Raw genomic sequence first — 21,124 nt, forward strand, 5'->3', positions numbered from 1 at the left:
GCCTGCTTACTGTCTACTGGAACCAACTCATTCCAGTTTGATCGATATCACGGCGGTGTTTATGTATTTGTTTTAGCGATTACAAATGTAATGCAGGCATGATCAAAAGCGCATTTGATAGCTCGAGAATTTATGGCTCCCAGTACTTTGGGTTTTACACAGGGAATGACGTCATTAGTCAGAGATATAGCCTAAAACATGGAGATAATTGGTACTTCTCAGCATTTGATATCCCCTTTTAGTTTCCTCCAAGTGTAAAGGAGCATTTTCGGACAAATTTACACCTGCATGCATATATATGGGTAGCCTTAGTGTATTAGGAAATCTAATCATTTGTGTTTTCTGAACACATATGAATAGATGATATCCTTTCTGTACGGCAAATTAAAGACACAATCGGTTCCTCCACCAGCGTTTTTCTCGATGTGCGTTCGGAAAGAAATAGACCAGCTTTTCAAAGAGCCGCATCACTTGGATTTAGCAAGCTCAAATAACGTCCTTCTTTAGTTTTACGAGTTACCCTTCACGAGGAGGTTAGCAGAAAGGGAGAGAGAGAGAAACAGAGACAAAAAAACGTACAGACGTATTTACATATATAACACATACATACATACATACATACATACATACATACATACATACATACATACATACATACATACATACATACACTACATACATACATACATACATACATACATACATACATACATACATACATACATACATACATACATACATACATACATACATACTGGTGCATGCAGGCAGACAGACAGTCAGGGAGACAGACCGACAAATATACATCCTATATTAAGGGGAATTTTAATTACTAGGTGTACTAGATAAATGTGCCATTCAGTGTAGAATCCACTGGGAGATACATGCAATTTTCTGTCAGTTTGCAACAATGTCGGCAGAACTTGTAAACAGTTTTATGTCAACAGTAATTAATTTCAAGTATATTGACGACCTTTATGTAATATTACCATACACTAGGTATAATTTATGTCTTTTAATATTTGAGAATTAAAAGTAAATTAAGTCCAGGGACATTTATTGGTTCACCATTCATACATTAAAATGACTGATAAACAATTTATATTTTTAATTAAAAATTTACTAAGAACAAAATATTCACATCAAATATGCATAACAAATGAGATCACACAAAACGCGCTGATTTGAAATATCCAATGCATATATTGTAAGTATTATTACTCAAAGTAACTTGTATACAGTGTGTCTTAATTACCATTCTTTGATCACTTATACTGGCAAGTGACGGAAAACGCCTACAGCAGTTTATATAATGATCTTCCTTTTGTCGCTAACGTTTGTCATTAGAGGTGGGACAATAATGCAATATTTGTAATAAATAATTATATTTCAAGCTCCATTAGTCGTAACTTTTTATGCGTTTACCGTTATGTTTGTACTGTCGATAAATGCAGTTTCTTGTTCTATTTCCTAATTCATATCAAAAAGCATGGTGTTCAACTTACCAACACAGCGTATGTGCGCGCAATAACTGATATTATTATTGGCGACTTAGATTTAGTCAACGAAACATCGCTCATTGTAAACCACGTGCTGAAGTTATAAGGCTAATGCTTTGATCGCCAGTTTGTGAAAGGTGCGTTAGGATGCAAACTCCAATCATAGTAATTGCAGGGGAATTTCCGATGTTTACTCAAACTGTTATCCCCTTGTTTTGTATCACTCGAAAGTGGCTAAATTTTAAGCAACAAATCCGTCATGATTAAATAACGGTCTATGCAACCAGCTGATATAGGTCCAAAATTTCAACCATAATGTATGTTGCCTCGTTTTGGGGCAGCTCTCAACAACTTTTGCAAATTTTACCGTAACTGCAAAACGTGAGACGTCTGCCTATACTACAATGTACTAGAGTTACGACCTCCCTCGCTCAGAATCGTCGCATACAGCTCAAATTTGCGTTTTTACAGACGCTGGTCTTCAGTCGTTGAATGGCAGTGATTGGAACAATAATTGGGAAAAGGATAGTATTGATAAATTCATTTTTATTCAATGAGCTATATGATGTATCATGCTGATAGTGTAAGGACTTTGTTTTCACATGCCAACAATGCATCGATTGCCAAATGATACGATTTTGCACAAGTGGACGTCACAAATGAACAGAAGGATGTTCTTGCATATTTAGCGCCAGCGTACATGAGTGGCACATGTTTTATCTTACCCGGTTATCAAAACCTAGTTATTTCACCATTGAAAGGATTATATTCATGGTTTTTTTATCCACTTTGTGCGCATGCTTTGCTTACAAAAGCCTTTAACCAGTTTCTTGCATAACAATTAACACATGGGGGCACTAAACTTTAAAGGTATAAAGATCGAAATGACCACCATTCTTTATGTTAAGGTTTATTGGAAATTTAATTTCAGAACCTTTGCTACCTCCGTATGTTCAAATTCAGTGCACGAAAGCACATGACGAACAAAGAATAATAAACTTTCGGGAGTCCAAAAATCTATCACCCCGGCAGATTCTTCCTTTATCAATTTTGAAATTAGTTCCCCTTGACCACTGCAAACTCGCTCGGGCGGAAGTACTACAATCTTTACACAATTTACGGAATAAATCTTTAAAGAAATCTACGAATATTTATGAACGGGTTATTGAAAATTCTTGCCATGGCAAATAGAATCATCTCAGACTGTATAGTGTCTGTAGAATGTTTTGTCAAAGGGAAAACGGCTGAAACGTTTCCGTAAAGTGATATGGTCGAAAAAATACATTTTTACAAAGAATCTATTTACTGATCTATTGTACACAAAAACCGGATGGTTTTCTTTTTCTGTGAATTGAAAGCGATCAGTCGGCGTTTAATTTTGCCGGTTTTTTGCCGATGATAATAAAAGGAGCTAGAGTATTGCAAACGTTTGATAAAAAAGTTGTGAGTACATTTAGTTAGTGATCATAACTGTATCATGTTTGAATAGGTTTGATAGAGGGTGCCAAAGTAAACAGTTAAGTTATCGGTCTCAGACATTTTAATGTAAAGAGCTGACTATAAACTATTCTACGCACTAACGCTTGTGTTGTCTCGCTTGCAGTCTATTCGAAAGAGATTCCTTCCTGAATGTCAATATATTTATTTAAAGGAAACCTCGCCGCCAAAGGATATTTGCTCAAAATATGGAATGCCAATACATGCCCTTAATTATTTACCACAAGTACTTGAATCTTCCACGTTACACAAGACTGACACTCGCTCAAATGTTGTTTTATACTGCTGATACTTAGAACTCAATCCGGTGTTCGATCAGACACAGTCCTTCTGTCTCCTCCTCTGAAAATAATGAACTCATTTTCCTTTCATTGAATTTGCAAATGATGATTCAACTACGAATTTACTCACTCTGATATATCCATTGCATATTTGTGCTAAATATTTGAAGACACTTTTGAGTTGTTAAACACTTACATATCTTTTTTCTCTTAAATGCTAATGATTTTCCCTTTAAGGGCTCTGATGAAGATTACCGTTTTAAAATAAGAATAGCCTCTTAAACACATGATGATGTTGATGATGATGATGATGACCATCATAATCATCATCATCATCATCACAAGCAAAATCGTGATCTTGTTGTCCTCTGTGAAACGGTTATAGAGAAAACATTTAAACTTTAAACGTTACAACGCTATTTCACTAAATGAGTAATTCCAGGTTATATTAGATGATGATTAATGCATTAGAAGATTAATAGTAAATGAGTTCATTAATCTAGAGATTGTGCCAGGAATTACTCAGCGTGCCAACACTGTTACGTTTAAATGTACAGCCGTTTTCTCTATGACCGTCGCAAAGATATTGCAAGATCACAATATTTTTTGTGTAAGGCCATTAAGGAGTGGTAGTTTATCAAGTATCCAACAATATTGGGCATTGTACTCCCTTTTCAGGGTTAAAAGGATCGTTTCTGAATCATTCAGGGCATTGAAATATATCGATGCTACAGATATTATTTGATGCACTGTGACTCGTGCTTGTGATTGACTATTTACCAAGCAAACTAATATCATACCGCTAAACCCTTAGATTGATATCTTTTAAAGGTTTCCCAATGATAATTAAAGATACTCGTACTGAGCACAACAAAGTGTTACGCAAGGGGTCTTTCGAACCATTCAACAAAGTGCATTTTTATCAGGGGTAGAGCAGTTTGTTTGAAGGGGATGTCAAAAAGAATAAGATACTGAAGAATGGCACAAAAGCGTTCAAGTGGTAGATAAATTCATAGATACAGTGTATCTGTTACATAGTTGCCGAACTATCAATAGGCACCAGCAAGTGTGTGCAATGAGAACTTGGTATGGTGATATTGTATAATTGCAAAAGCTTCTTTTTTACTTAGACAGGCGGGTTGTTCTGGAATGCCAAACTGCGGGAACCCTGCCCATTCGTCTTCCTACACGACACTTTTCTATTGTCATGTCTGGACAGGAAGAATTGGGTAGGCTTTCTTGTGAAAGTTTAATTATGAATTACATTGCGTTTAATTAGAAAAAAATATCGTTTCAGCAAACATTATTACCATTATTCGCGTTGTAACACCGTGCCTTGCGCTAAAAACAAATTTAGACACTTTCATCGATCACAATGATTGATAACAAAATTTCATGTATACCCAATATATGTATCGTTTTCACGCCAGCGAAAGTATGAAAAAATAAGACAAATGCTTACAGATATTTAACAAAATACGACATAATGCATAAATCTTGGATTCATATCATATCTTATCTCCAGTTAATTAACTCAAGTCATTTAAATAAATTGATCAGATTTTCTGAATGTTCACCATGCCAAACGAGAAGTAGACGCGCACGCGCATTTCAGTGCTCTACTGCGCTCATTAACTTTGCACTACAGCTGAAGCAATCAGAGTGTTTGCACCAGGTAACGTACATCATTATAGTTTAATCATTGGGAAATTTTTGTGTTCAATCTTGAGGGAAGTGGTCGACCACATAATAGCATACATCATTTGGGTGAAATGAGCGAAGATGAGTCATGATTATACATCCGCATGGGAAAGATAAAGAAATTGAGAAAAAAAGGGGATGAGCAGACAACAACAGAGCAGCAAACTCACCCGTAACTTTAGTGTGTATACAACATTTACGTGTCTGTGTTCCAAGGCAAACCAGCCACTCTCGTACAAGATAATAGGCTCCCCTTTACTTGTTGAGGTCGACGCGCTGACCATCAACATTTATTTATTGGCAAGGTGCGAGGGGAAACCAAATATTAAAGGGCTAGGCGTAGCCGGGCGCAAAGGTGGGTAGCGCGGAGCCCTTTATTTCTCCCCCAACAGTTTGATCGAGTTTGATAGGGATATTAACCAAGAGTGAAATATCAAGAATTAAACCAGTTTTAGCGATCTCAGCCAATTAAAGGACTGAGCCTAACCGAGTATTAACCAAATCAGTGAAATCCTACGGTAGTTATATATGCGAATAGAACAGCTTGTTTACTTTTGTCAATACAACGAGTTGTCATATGGGTGTTCGAAGATTATTGGTGAGTTTCCGGACACCTGGTACCACCAATAAACAATGATTTAAGATGCTCTTATTCTTACTGGCATTTTCTATTTGCTTCTTTGACCCGGTCAGTTATCTAAATTAAGCTTGAATAATACTGATTATTGAACCTCTTTTGATGTCATATAATACTCTCATGCTTTGACGATGCCATTATGGCCAATCGTACACTAAACTAACGTATGGTTAGGGGTGGACTACCACAGGTAATTTGCCGTTGTTTCAAAGAGTGGCTCGATTTGGCAAATTCTTTAAAATACATTCTCACACAAATCAAATATAAATCACCGTGAAATGGAAATGTAAGGTTACTGTTTCAGCTTGCATACGATCATCAAATTTAACAATGGATATGATGTAATGATTGCCAAGCCATGAGTGTAACCTATCAGTCCGGTCACATTACTCAGCCTACACCGAGACACATGCAGACCAGTAAATTCCCAATGTTTCCATTAATGGGTTCCTGAATATTACCTTCCTTGCACTCCCCTGCGACTCTCTCGCTGTTGACGCAAATCATAATATATACGTTTGCCCGCAGTCACTTTATCAGCTTATTGATGATTGAATTTGTATCTGATAATTGATGTGTATCAGACTACAGCTAAATGCTAGCTTATCAGAGGTGACAACTGGAAATGGATGGCACGAGAGAGGTAAAATGATATTACTAAAGACAACCAGTCATCACAAGCGTTAAATGGTTTGACAATATAGTACAAGGAAACTCAATCATTTTTTTGTTTAAGAGGGTTTCATTTTTAAAGTAAGAATGATTGCTTTTTCTCAAAGGTTAAACAATGAAATGTTCAGCATATGCATTCGGTTATTGTCAGTCGAATTTTAATCTAGTCGCAATAGTGCGTCCTTAGGTTATTCGTCTCTATAGCAGTTTATAGAATCATCTTATATTGCGTCTCATCGATTAGTCATTGTAAAACGACTCAACCCAACGTTTGAAATAAATGACGACACCATTCTTTAAAGAACAAATGGGCTTCGTACCTCCATCAATCTTGCTGCCATGTAATTATTAATACGGCATCCAACCGACTGTGGAGATCGTTAAGATGTCGCAAAAAGCTGTTCCTGATTTACCAAAACAAGATAAATTGCTCGGCGTTATCGTTGTTGAAACCACATAATTCATGCGTTTGTAAAAGTGTTTCGTCATTATGGCGACAACAACAAATACTTTTTCTGAACAAATACTTGTTTTGGATTTGGAATGTATTTGAACAGAGAGTTGAGTTTGAAGAGTATTGCCTGCATATTTTAGTCATACAGAAGATACTGGACATCATAATTGACCAAGTAAGTTTTAATCACGAAATCGTTGGATCGAACATCAACAATTTCATCGTCAGATATTGAATGTCGCACATCAAAACTGAAGAGTTAATTGTCGGAGCGTGCACCACAACGTTTTTGCCTTAAACCGGACACATAAAAGTAAGTAACCGGAAGATATAATTCGGAGAAAAATTGTGTCACGCAAATTTAAGTCTATGCCAATTTCACTTCGGGAGTAAATGACTAGTGAACTAAATAGGTGCGTTGCCCCGGAACAGCGGTGTGACATTTTAAAATCGATTGACTGATGGGTTGCAATATGAAATTTTGATGGCGGACAAACATGATATGCGCGAACATGTACCCAGTGTACTGATTAGAAACCGCTGCTTCAGTTTACTGTAAACGCAGAATGTGAATTGAGCGTGTCACTGCGAAGATCCTGGAACTTAACGTCTTTCAATAATAAATTGGTACCAGCCACAATACGTAGATGCGAGTGTTGTTGTTGCTGGTGTTGTTATTTTTTTATAGTTTTGACCTAATTTGACAGAATGTGTACACATTTTTCAGCTAGATAGGCAGACTTTAGCAGGTGGCTAACTCACGACATTTTTCAAATTTCACCTTACATTAATACGGTTGGAATTATAAGTGGGAATACCGCGGCCTGGTAGTTGCATTGTTTTCGCAAAGGGCAGTCATGGCCATACAGGAAGACATCATATTGCCCTATCGCCATCCTCAGGTATTGCAATTTGCCAATGACTTCTGTACACTGAAGAGATACAACATGCACGTACAAGATCAATGATGCACATGCATTTATGGAATATTGGCCTGATGCGAATGTGATTCCACATTACGCAAATAAGCGGAAAAGACTAATTCTGGAAGGTGTAAGCACAGTAGTCTTGGTGCCTGTGAATCTTGATGGTTTCTTCAGACTCAAAAACAGTTTTTATGTACTCAACTATTCACAGCACGGAAAAATGCTCATGTTTCATTTACTATTTTATTTACCATTTATGACTTTATCAATGCAATATTTTATTATTATGCAAAACTTTTGAGTCATTTTCAAATTACAGTTTGAGATTTTGTCTGTTGCTTGACGCTAAATTATGCATGGCACAATGTATTTTATAAAGTTCATAGTTTTGCGATGTGTTCTTTTTAATATCAGAAGAAAATAAATGAGTTTAGGAGAATAATTTTAAACAGCCCAGGAGACAATGAGCAGCAGGACAAACGCCACAATGGGTATGGATGTGAATGACTCTACAGTAAATAATAATAATAATAATAATAATAATAATAATAATAATAATAATAATATTGGGTTCTTATATATAATAAATTAACTGCAATCGCTATTGAAATTTCATCTGCGGTATCTCTACATATGGTGAAGGCACTCACTTTCTGGAAATTTAACATGTTTCTATATATCTTAAAAATACGTAAAGAACAAAATAAATGGCTTGTTTTGGTTATTAGATTTTACCTGTCGCCCAAGCCTTTTCTTCTACCTTAATACCCTACCATAAATGTACTCGATACACCTAAGTGTAGCAGCCACTGAGGACAAGGAATTTAATCTTTCTTGAGTTAACGGGTAATTTTTCATATATGCAAGACGTTCCGAAAATTACACGTTATGAAAATCTTTTTCTGGTTGTCCAGTCCCTCAAAATTGCTCATCATGAAGTAGTCGTGGTGTCCAGACAAAAATTAGGAGTGATACAATAAAAAACAGGAGAAGACAAGTCTGGAGAGGGCCACCAGCTTCCTGTTTAATAACTATTCTTGTACATTCTGTTGTCAGTTGTCGTATGCATTGTACTTGTATTACCGTCTCAGACATGACTCAATCACTATACTTTACTTACAAGATTTATCAAAAGTAAGCCCCCAAAAGGATCTTCATATAGGATTGGGTATCCGGAACAGGTCAGAATCATTCATGCAAAGTCAGTTCTCCACTGCACAATACACAGTGAGCAAAAGTAAATTTAAAAGCTGACGTAAAATATACAACAATGCAAAAAGTAATAATGCAACAATGAAATATATGAAAAACCATGTTTATTACGGTCTACATTTACTACAAAAGCAGCGGATTGTCCATGTATAAGTGTTTGTAGATTAAATAAGCTATTATATTTGTCCAAATACCATTGTTAATGCCCGGTTAAAAGCATGCGTCGAATTTATACTCCGCAATGCCCAGGGTAAATTATTCAATAAAAATCGTAATGCTACGCGTTTAAAAGGGTTTGTGGTAAGAAAGTTAAGATTGTTATAGCGATTTAATCGCAGTGTATTTGAATCAGCACCTAGACGCATGTGAATGTTAGAAGATGAAAACTCAATAAAATTATAAATGTTCATAAAATATAGTCCAGTTATGCATTTATGAAAGAATTTTCAGTCGCTTTAATTTTATTGGTGAATTTATTGTAAACATATTCACACCATCGCTTGTGAAATCGATCGAGATGACTTCTTTGCGTTAGACAGCATCATGTGAAAGTGTAACTGAAATTATTTTGTCGTTTTATGAGACTCGAAGTAAACCAAACTTTGCATTAGCAATATCAAATACAAAACGAGCTGCCGTAAGACCTAAATACAACCGATGGTCTTACAGAAGATATTGCAAAGATGTAAGAATGAAGTCCACCATAAATTTCACCTTCGACCAGATAACAAATCTTACTCTCAAAACTCATATTGCACAAAATACGAATTTCACAAGAAGGATGTCACGTGCCAGCGCGACGAGTACTGCCTTCAGATCCTTATTTTCGAAGTTTGACTTCTTTAAACGAATACTCCAATATGGTTGCTCGTCACTCTTAGCCTACCTAAAACGTGTGTCATTTGGTTTCATATTGATTGAAATTTTGATTTCAACTATTTGTCATATATATATATATATATATATATATATATATATATATATATATATATATATATATATATATATATATATATATGATAGATAGATAGATAGATAGATAGATAGATAGATAGATAGATAGATAGATAGATAGATAGATAGATATATAATATAGGCCTTCCTTGTGTGTAGGATAATAATATGATTATATATACATGTATACATATAATATCCTTGGTCTAGCCTTTGTGTTATCGACCTCATAGGATATACATGAAACGAGAACAGCTCAAAATCATACGACACTATTACTAGATTGTAAGACCTTTGGACTTTTAAAAAATTGCACATTACCCGAAATAACAACATCCGCTGTAAAATTATATATGGATAAGCAATTATGGATCCGACCCTCCCACGGTTAGTGTTTACTTGTGTCCTTCGGGTGTCTATTAGCGTTGGAACATCTGTCCTTGGTTCCAGGAAAATACTGAGGGTCGCCGATATTGTATTACATGAATATCAAGAAAATTATAGAGTCGAGCTTCGTATAGGCCCGAAGGGAGCTTTTACAGTGCTGTTCCAAACACCGTAGATTATGAAATGAAAATGTGCCAGCTTGGTTTACCTTCAAAGGGTTTCGATTATTTAGCACAAAATAGTAGCAAAAACATATCCAGTGAACATAAATATTCGATTTCAAATTATAGTAGAGCGACTTGACAAATAATGTTACCCTCACACAGCATTCTTGTTTTTTATCTCAATCCATGATTCCCAAGGCCATGCAGATATAGAGAGATTGATTTCACGTTCAAGTGGAGAATTTCTGTTGACAGTGTTCAAGGTTGGGAGCGGAAAAAAAATGACAGCCCACCGAAGGCTAATTGCATTTTTTACCCCTTTGTATTAACTTCTTCCCTGCCGAGGCTAATCGAAGTCAACCTTTTTAGCCTTTCCCATTTCCCTTGCCTATGCCTCAGGTGTTAGTCGGCAGCAGATCTAATCCTATTTTCACATCGCTTTGTTTCAGCGACAAACGCAGTATAGGCTGTGATTTATTAAGAACTGTTGTCAAGGCATGCAAGCAGATGCGAACGTGCATGATCAAAGAATTTGCTAATTCCAACTTTTTATTTTCGAAATCGAAGTCAAGGCTTTTCATGTTTTATGTTGAACACATTGTGGTTGAGAACAATTATAAATTTCCTTTTTCTCATATAATCCTAATAAGATTGAAATCGAAATTCTCAAAGACAGGGTTAATAATATTAAATTCACTGTACTAGAAGATAAAACAAATGTCTGACAATGTTCTATCCATGAATGCGTACTTCAAATCGGTTTATTTCAACAAACCTCAAAACCTCTCTTGCTGTTTTGTTTTTGCCAGCGAATGTTTTAAAACACGGAGGACTACTGCACCGTTTTAATGAAATATGCCATAGAATTTTTTTGATCAATTCACAGATGTACAGTTTGATTGTCGTCATGAATTCTTGTCACAGTAACTAATCACTGGATTCCATCATGATGTCAGGAGAAAACTATTTAATTTTGTATATGCTGACTAGACATGCCGAGACATCAGGTGAAATGAAGTGGTCGTAGTTGGAAAATAGGTAAATGATCGCATTAGTAAAGTTCAAATGGCAAGTGGAGTATAGGTCACATTGATTTCCGGTAAACTTTATATTAAAGGTAGTTGGCAATTGCTGTCCTATTTTCTGATAGTTATGCCCATGTCTTTAACCAATAATGTGCATGAAAAAATCAAGCTCCTATGTAAACTGAATTGACACACAAGCTCAAACTCTCGAACGTCGCACACTTAAAGCTCGTAACGTTTCTTGATGTTTGTTGCACACGCATCGTGACTCACATGAAACACGGTAGTCTCGCCTCCAAGATCCAATTATTGTTAGTTGAGAAACGTACATGCAAGTTACACAATGGTCCTTCGCGCTCCGCACTCACACGGTTTTCAGTACTGAACAAAAACCCGCGGCCGATCCTTGTGCCAGCGACGATCCGGGCATTGTACCCACCTCGACAAACACTGTCATCAAAACCGAATCAAGGGAACTTGTAATGGTATTCTCCGCTTTAAATTTCGCCCATGGTAAGTGATTAGAGTAACTCATGGTTATTTGAGGAAGGCCAGGTCTATTTAACAAGGCAGTTCACAAAAGGTCCCTTAGAAACGTTTTTCTTTCAGTTTGAAGCGTGATCAAAAGATTTTTCTTACAGACTCTTTTCTTGCTGAAGTCATCTAGCACCGTCTTCAAAAGAAACTACCGAAAACTCGTGGCTAAATATCTTAACAAGCTTGGTACTCGCAGAACGCTCAAGTTCCATGCCTTGAAAGCTTCTGTGTTTTGGATAAGAACGCGGACACTGTACGCACAAAATTGCCCGAATGAGATCAAATAGTACCCCTAACATTATTCGTTTCTCGCCTTGCATGTGATGTCGTGGTTAATCACCAATTCACCGGCGGCATCATCGGGTAGACGTTTGACGAAACTGTAGGCGCCTAATTTGTGCCGAGCCGAGGATGCAACACTCGGCGTAAACAGGACGTGCCAGTTCTGAAAATTTATACCGTCGATGGAAGTTCAGTGTGACCTTTTTGTTGGAGACACAATCAGAAAGCACGCATCACGTTATTTGCAATTCAGCGGCGCTGTGCAGCCGCTGGTTACGCGTGAGAATATCAAATAACTGTGTATAGATAAGTTAAGAAAGACTTTCAGAATAGACAAAAGCAGAAAACGAAACATTCATCTCAGAAATTGAAGAAGTTTTTTGTCCTGATACCCTCGGCTCATCGGTTTTTCCTACAAGCAATGACCAAGATCAATTGATAAGATCAAATTTATCACCCGGTCAACGCAAACGGCCCTTTGTTCACGTACTAGGGTACTGCATACATGTACTATACAAGCCAGTTGAATATAACATCAAACCAGGTCCAATAATTAATATCATTCAGGTAAACAAATAACTTACATACTAGGTCAAAGAACCAAGAGATAATTGCAAATGTCAGTAGAGCCACCTTGAACCCCTGCTTGGTGGTGGTGTATGGTGTCCGGTATGGGTTAGCGTGCCCTGCTACGTACCATGCTACACCCGTCAACAAGATTAATCCATAGTGACAATTTAAGTTTTATTCGGCAAAACACAAAACAACAAAACCAAACTGCCACACATTATTTGAGAAACAGATATGTAACATTTTAACATGACATTTCTGTATCTACTTAGAACTTCTTAAATGTTCTAATCTACTTTCAAAAAATAGGCTAAAAGTTGAGTACATGTTCGAGGTTGAATTAATATTTTCAAGTTCACATATATTTCATCAAAAACGCTCGCTATGTTTTGGCCAAGGGAAGGTCAAATATTCAATCATTCAAACCCGCGCAGCTGTTCAGACTTTGGCGAATTCGGGCAATTTTTAAATACTCGCTGGGTGAATCCAGATCCACGTTCCCATCGCTCCTCTCTCATGACTTGAGACAAGCACGCTAAAATGGTGTCGCTTTGACAAACTGTTACGGTGTGCAGTGATCTGGACTCGACCTAGACGGTATGACCCGTCAGATCGATTTTCGCACCGGTTTATTAAATTCCTTATTATGCTGAATATTAGATTAAGCCAATAACGCAACACCACATTCCAAAGAGCCTGGTTCGTTGCTCCATTGACGATCATTAAATTAAAAATAATCAATGGTTTGGGTTGTTCGATCGGTACGAACAATTATAACAGCTTGTAGCAGGCAGGGTGATATTCTTGTCTTGTGAAGTCAGTAAAAAACGTGTATTTACATCGTCGTTTTGATAGGTTGTTCACCATTACCCGGCATGCAAATCACTGTACTCCTGAAAAACTCTAGATACGCCAGCATGCCATTAGAATGTGCATCCACACAGTGGATTTTCCGTCTTGCTGCGCAAACTCGTCAACCTATGCGACGTAATCTGAATACTCCATGTTTGTTATAAATACAGTTACTGTAGAATTAAGCCGCCGAGTCGAGGTATTATTACTTCGCGCCCTACTTTCGAAATGAATTACCCTTTACTGTCAATCAATGCCTCTTATAGGCAATCGTTAGTGAAGAGTCTAGGTGAAATGACGTCATTTGCGTTTAGAAGGCATATAGCCGCTTAGTTGGTTGAGTTGGTTCCCTTACCGTGACTAAAACTGTATCATTTGCATTCGGGGCGAATATGGCTGTTTACTATGAGTAGTCTGTTCCGCCCACTGGAAGCAACATCACTCGTGCAGTTGGTTAGCATTTGGCGTGCCAGCTTGGTCTTTACACAGCATCACTCTCAACTAACACTTTTCTCAGTCTAACTACAACATATTGCGTATGAAATAAATCAGACTTTGGGTTCAATGAACTGATACTCTCTCTCTCTCTCTCTCTCTCTCTCTCTCTCTCTCTCTCTCTCTCTCTCTCTCTCTCTCTCTCTCTCTCTCTCTCAACGACGTCGACAATAAGCCATTGAACCTCGCCGTTCATCATTCCCGAAGGAGCACTGACTCCAAACCTGCACCAGGGATCACTTATATCACCATGGTGTCACTCAGCATATGCTACAGTCACGTTTCAGATTTCTTTCCTAGTTCCTCAAGTCTGTTTGAATGCAGTGTTGACATTAGACCTTCCGTTAGAGCGATAGTTATATCGCTGAGAAGAAAAGCTTTCAAACGCGACGAAAAAGAACCCAGAATAGAAATACAAAATTTCGCATTTAAGTCTTTACATTATATCGTTTTCGCAGACTTATTGAAGCTTCCACGTTCCTAGTATACGTATCATATAGGATGTGCTCATCCGTGCATTGCATAAACGTCATCATGTCTTGGCAAGGCTATAATAATAAAACACGAAACTACGCATTGACTTGTATATGTTCTATATCTTACTCCAGTGTTTTACTTAAGCTTAGAAAGTTGATGTAAGCTCAATATCGCCATTAACACTGAAGAAATTATTGATAGCCAAGCACGCGATTTGCGTCATCAAATGGTATTTTGAATTAATTGCTAATGATGATCACTACAACACTCGTTCAAAGGAAATCGGTATTCAATTTGTTCGATAACTGTGCTTTGTGTGTCTGTGTTGAAGTCACGCTGTTTTTAAGTTAGGCACACAAAGCTAATCCCAATCACTTTGTATTTCACCAATTATCTTTACTTGCTCTATGCCGATCTCGTTGGCAATGGTCTTGTCTGTAAGTCCGCTACAGAAAGGCAAACTTTCCCTTGCTCAAATGCAGCACAGACAAAGGGTTCTCCTTGTCTGTGAATGCACGTACACACTAATTTAGGCCAAAAAATGTGTGTGTTTCAGGTAACCCACCCAACTGTGGGAATTTTTTAACACTTTCAAAACAGTTCGAGTAAATTTTACCATATTTTACTAGTTCTCAGCCAACAAAAAGAAAAAATGAAAATTCCTTTGACCAACCTGCTATAATTTTTTGAGGCACTTTACTAAAACCAGTGTTGAACATAGTTTTTCATTTGGCCTTATGGCAAGCATTCTGTAAATCAGCTCCCCTAAAACATTCAATATATAGCGATATATTGTTAGTTTAGGTTTTTGTCCCTTTTTATTACTTGGCTATCGCCATGGTACTCAATGGATCATATGAGCTTTCTTTTTTAGATGCTCTTCCAACAGAGAGCAAATAAATTATAAATTACCTTCAAAGTAAATCAAATCTTACTCTTTACAGTTTTTGTACAGAAAAAAAAGATAACACATATATAGCACAAATATATCCAAATCATACCATGGTGTGGTAATATATTAATGAGGTCAGAATATGCAGCGAAAAAAGTATGAATTAAGAGAATCTTTATGTTCGTGAACAAATCATATATTATGTGAACTAAAAGCAGTATTTTGCTGCATCCGTCCGCTAATCAGACTGCAAAAAACTTTCACTTCATGATCTATTGAAATCTTTTAAATTCCGAACGTTGACCCGGTCAAATCGTGACGTAATAACCCCTGGAGATGACGTCAAACAATCAATCATTTGAGATGCAATCACAATAGGCGTGAAAAAAAGAAAGAATGGTGCGGGAATGGACAAGTCGGCATGACTGTTCAAATGAAGTTCTGAAAGCCATAGCATTGAACTGTCCAGCCTATCAAATACCCTGAAAAAGCAGTCAGACAGTTTAAGTGTTTGTACCAATAGAAAAGGACGTGTTAGTCCATTACGATTTTTAAACTATCGCAGATACGACTATATTTACTCTGATTCTGACACTGCTAGAACCGTACTAGCCGCACTGTAAACAGCCTACAAGAAATATTGTATCCCCATTAGCAGCTAACTGGATCAATAGCATCGGGTAAATGTACTGGTACATCTATGGGCAGCGCTTAACACTTCAAGTGAATGCTGTATTCCTAAGACTGACCATAAATAATTTCAACCCCATCGAGGTTCTCTTCTAAAAAGCCAAGTACATAATATTTATGTCGATTTCGCATTGTACAAAGCGAATCCAATTTGCAGGCCTAGGTCTGGTGTCAAAGTCATTTTCAACATGTGGCAACAGCTGACTTCTTACCTTTTTATTTTTAGTTTTGAATAAACTGGAATTATTTACATAATGATACCAGTCTTAAATGGACGTCAGCAATGATTCTGCCAATGGCTTTTCAAAGTCACATTTAATAACAACAATAAATGATATACTTTCCAAAATGGCCTTCCAGTTTCTATAAACGTATTCAGTTTAACATATATGTTGTACAGTGTACTTAAGCAATGACAAAATAGTTTAACCGAGAGATCATCATCATCATCATCATCATCATCATCATCATCATCATCATCATTATTGATCATGTATATTTTCAAATCACAATTATGACAATTTTAAAAACTTTTTTAAGCTCGCTGACCTTGTATTGACTCTATCAGTCATTCGGATCGTTAGCCTTGGTATAGCCACACGTGACAAAACACCGCCAAATCCAGCCTGTATTGGTAATATATATACAGTTGTTGTACTAAGTGCTCTTTTACAGTTTGCGTCATCAAATGCTCAGTGTACTACAAATACAAGAATAAACAACAAATGAATTTGCAATATATTGTTCAGTAAACTGTTATTTTCCATTACCTCCAGAGTCTCTTGCTTTTAATTTATTACGTGAATATCTTGTCAATGACATAAACACTTTAGGACTAGGTTTTTACACCACCGTTTTGCCGATATCTAAAAAAGGACTTTTACATTCCTGGCACATGTGAGAAAGCATCTGGGAAATCAAATAATAACCAAAATTGGCATAAGATCAATACTTGAACTGCGAACTCCCACACCATTTCTAGATCTTTTTTAGCATGTCACTGTAATGCCGGATTGTTAACCATGTGAAAAGTCTATCTTGCAAGCAAAGGTTTTTTCCCTCCCAGGGGCTAATATACACGTGCCTTTCACACCAAGCTGTATTTTAACTGAAAAAGGCGCTTCCCCTAACTTGCTAAGATGAAATCTTGTATTTATCGAGCATATGAATCAAGTAGACGGAGGATTGCACGACGTTTGCTCCTGGTCATTATCAAATCAACCTTTGGCGCGATAACAAGTCTTGGTGATGGGAGGTCATGAGGGAGCATGTCTTCATTTCCTGTGATGTGACACACACACATGCATCAAAGTGGTGAAGGATGTAAGGCGCCCACAAGGTAATGAGACAGGATTTGTATCAGTTGAAAAAAACAGGAATCTCTGAGTCAGTAGTAGTTATATTTAATTTCACACGCTTCGACTTTCTCTCTTGCTTACAGGTATCAACGCAGCTAACCTGAGGATGAAGTGAGCTATACAGTCTCGTTAAAGTGAATCATAAACCCGAGAGGACTCTTCATCAATGTGGTGAGAGACTAGTTATTGGAGAGCCATTGATGTATATTAAAGCCGACTCAGCCGTGAATTGCGTTTGATGTTCGGCTGTTTATTCAGTGGTGCTTATGCATCCCCGCTCAGTAGCTTACTTGCCGCCGTAGCGGTCGTGTACCCGAGAAACTTGACTGTTTGGCAGTACATTAAACAGACAACTGTTAAACTTCTGAAAATCCTTGATCTTAATGATGAATAACAACACGACGTTGTGGAATTCGACCGCCAGTCCCAGCAACGTCACCGAGACGCTGGACGTCGACGGGGCGGTCGATGGAAACATCGATGCTATTATGAAGGTCATATTCGCAATTATCGGCATCACCGGCGTCGTTGGAAACATTATTGTCATAGTGGTCTTCGCGAGGATTCACAAAGCAACTCCGACAGGCCTAACCAGCACCAACATATTCATCGTAAACCAATCTTGCATAGATCTTGTCAGCTCCATCTTCCTGTTAGCTGTGAACCTCATACCTACAGGATACATCCCCCATGGCATTCCCGGCGACGTCTTCTGCAAGCTCTGGGTGTCGAGCCTCTACCCAATGTGGGCTTGTTTCCTGGGTTCCACCCTGAACCTGGTGTTTCTGACGTTCGAACGATATTTCGCTATCTGTCACCCGATCAAACACCACGCCAGCTTCTCGCAGAGGAAAGCCAGAATAATGGTGGCCGTGGTCTGGCCCACGTGCTTCATCTATGAGCTTCATTGGGCCATGGTTCAGGAGTCGGACAACAAGGGAGGGTGCACTCAGATATGGTTTCGCGGTCTCGACGTTCTCGGAGTCATAGTCTTTGTATTTCAATACGTCACACCGATTATAATCATGACTTTTGCCTACATAAGCATACTCAGGGTGGTACGGAGGCAGAGCAAGATCCATACCTCAGATGTGCGTACCATTTCACATCCTGCCCAGGGCCAAGCTCCGAACGCCGCGGCGGGACAGAAGAACCTCTCCAAAACGGAGAAGAACATCATATCCACCTTACTGATCGTGGCCGTCACCTACACGATCTGCTGGTCGCCAAATCAGATAATATACTTCTGGTTCAACCTGGGCGGCTACGTCAATTTCAACAGCATCTTCTTCCGGTACACCGTCGTGTCCGTCTGCTGCAACATGTGCGTGAACCCTTTCATCTATGCGGCAAAGTTGAAGGAGTTTCGGGAGGAGTGTCGGAAAATCCTCGGACTCAATCGATCACAGGACAACAACCAATCCATTACGATGTCCAGCAATACATAAAATGAGCTAATATTTCACAGTCGATTGATCATTGTCACTCTGATATCTATTGCCATAAAACTCACAAAATTTCATCTCACATATTTGAATCAACGTTCATCGTTCAATAACAAGCTTAAGACAATGTAACTCTGATTAGTTTCAACGTAATTATTCAAAACATTGTACTTCAAGATTTCATGGTGGATGCACCTGGAACATATCCAGAACAGAGATAAAACAGTGTAATAGAGCACATTATGGATTTGAAAATTGCGGTTTATTTTCTTATCAAAACAATTTAAATATGCCTAAGTCTCTGAAAGGTCCTTCCTTTCCTTATGGATGAGATTTTTGTAATTTTTATTAAATCAGTAGTGGTCAATATATCCTTATTCTCTTTCATTTACCCAATCTTTGTACGATTTAATGTGGAGAAGTTTTTTAAAATCGGAATTGACTGTAAATTTGTGAGTATCGTTATTGTTTATAGGTGTACAGTGTGTTGTAAGAAAAGCGCAATATTGCACCTTCCTTCGAACTCAATGTACTTATCAAGCATGCGTACAACAAGAACACGTGGTTTAACATGAGTTTAATATTTGCATTCCTCAACTGAGCTGACAATCAAATTTGCACGTTGTACACACAAATATCGTGAAAGGTAAAGATTGGATATTTTAGGTAACCATATTTGCACAAGTAGCGTACGAGAAGTGTCAAGGCCAGACATTATCTGTGTGTTTATATACTGTACCATACACTCCGACGTGTCTCCATATTAACACGCATTTAACACAGCAAACATTGGTTTTACTATGAAAGCAATAGGCACTTAAACGATGTAACCTTCAAAGGAACCATTATATCGTATGACGTAGAGAGTGCAATACATCGCATGATTTTATCCGATTTATACGTCCGACAGCATCTTAGGTAAATAAGGCGAAATGTTTGACATGCGCAGTGGGGATATACGGCTATTGACCGCAGTAGGCTACTTATAATATTGATACTCTAATAATATAAATGACAAGTATCAAAATAAGTAAGATTATAAGTAGTAAAATAAGGTGGTCAACTGGGATTAATAAGAATTTTTACACCCATTTTATTCATTTATCTAAAGGGAGCGAAGGAAAATTTAACCATCCATGTAACTAAAGTGTGACCCTGACCTATATACGAACTCACGCACGCGCAGCAGTGCATTGTCCTGAACTAAGCGGGGAAATTCCCTGCTGAGTCACACACAACATGTTTATACATGTACGGGAAATTCCGTGTGAGTCATCACCATCAAACTAGCCTATATAAAGGAGCTTTTTTTACCCCCGTTGTCAGTCCGGCCGGCCGGTCGCGGAGTCTAGCTGATGTTGAACACGAAGTTCCTATCGGTACGAACTAACTTTCATATCCATTCAATCCATAATATCGTAGATATCGCTCCAGCGGCGGACTAAATCCTTCTTGTTTTTGAATTTCTAGCGCCTGATGAAATATGTCCTGAATAAGTTCTGACCCCGGAGCCTCTGTTGTTGCACCTTTTTCTTGTATTTGTGTAAGCAGCTGTTTATATTGAACATAATAATGTTTATATTTCTCCTCGTCCTTTGCTACACCAGTTTTCCCTTGTATCACATCAATAATAACACCTGGTATAGGAGTTAAGGCTAACAGTACCGGAACTGTTGGAATTGCCACTATTACAGCAGAGCTTACAAGAATTCCCTTAGTAATATTAAGAGCCATATCAATTCGACCCATTAATTTATAACTTCGTCGATATGCAGCACTTGTTCTTTCTATATAGTCGGCAATTGTTCAACGCTTTCAACAACTGAGATGTGCATTTTTTACTGTATATGTAATGGATGATAAAAATAATTGTAGTAATATAGAAAATACAATATGGCAGAAGGAGGAGAAGATATACCATTCCAGGATTTCGTTGATGCAAATGTAAATGATGACGATGTTACTGCTGAAACATCTTTTACCGATGATACTTTTGCAAACCCAGATCCTTCAGTGGATAGCCCACTGGAGGATATTTTAATTAAACAGAGAAGAGAACTTACAAAAGATATGGCTGAAGGACTCTTAGACAATATAGGATAACTAATCCGGATGCG

At 37.7% G+C, this 21,124-nt stretch overlaps 1 protein-coding gene across 2 annotated transcripts in view; it reads left to right on the forward strand.

The window, feature by feature from the left end:
* Positions 1–20,233, forward strand: part of LOC139138791 (galanin receptor 2b-like) — a 76,438-nt gene extending 56,205 nt beyond the window's left edge. For both annotated transcript variants that reach the window (XM_070707322.1, XM_070707323.1), the window contains one exon: positions 17,646–20,233. In XM_070707322.1, coding sequence (XP_070563423.1) covers positions 17,946–19,010 — 1,065 coding nt within the window. In that variant the 5' untranslated portion in view covers positions 17,646–17,945 and the 3' untranslated portion in view covers positions 19,011–20,233. The remainder of the gene's footprint in view (positions 1–17,645) is intronic.
* The last annotated feature ends 891 nt before the right edge of the window (positions 20,234–21,124 follow it).

Source organism: Ptychodera flava, chromosome 8 (assembly GCF_041260155.1).
Source record: "Ptychodera flava strain L36383 chromosome 8, AS_Pfla_20210202, whole genome shotgun sequence".
NCBI classification, from domain to species: domain Eukaryota; kingdom Metazoa; phylum Hemichordata; class Enteropneusta; family Ptychoderidae; genus Ptychodera; species Ptychodera flava.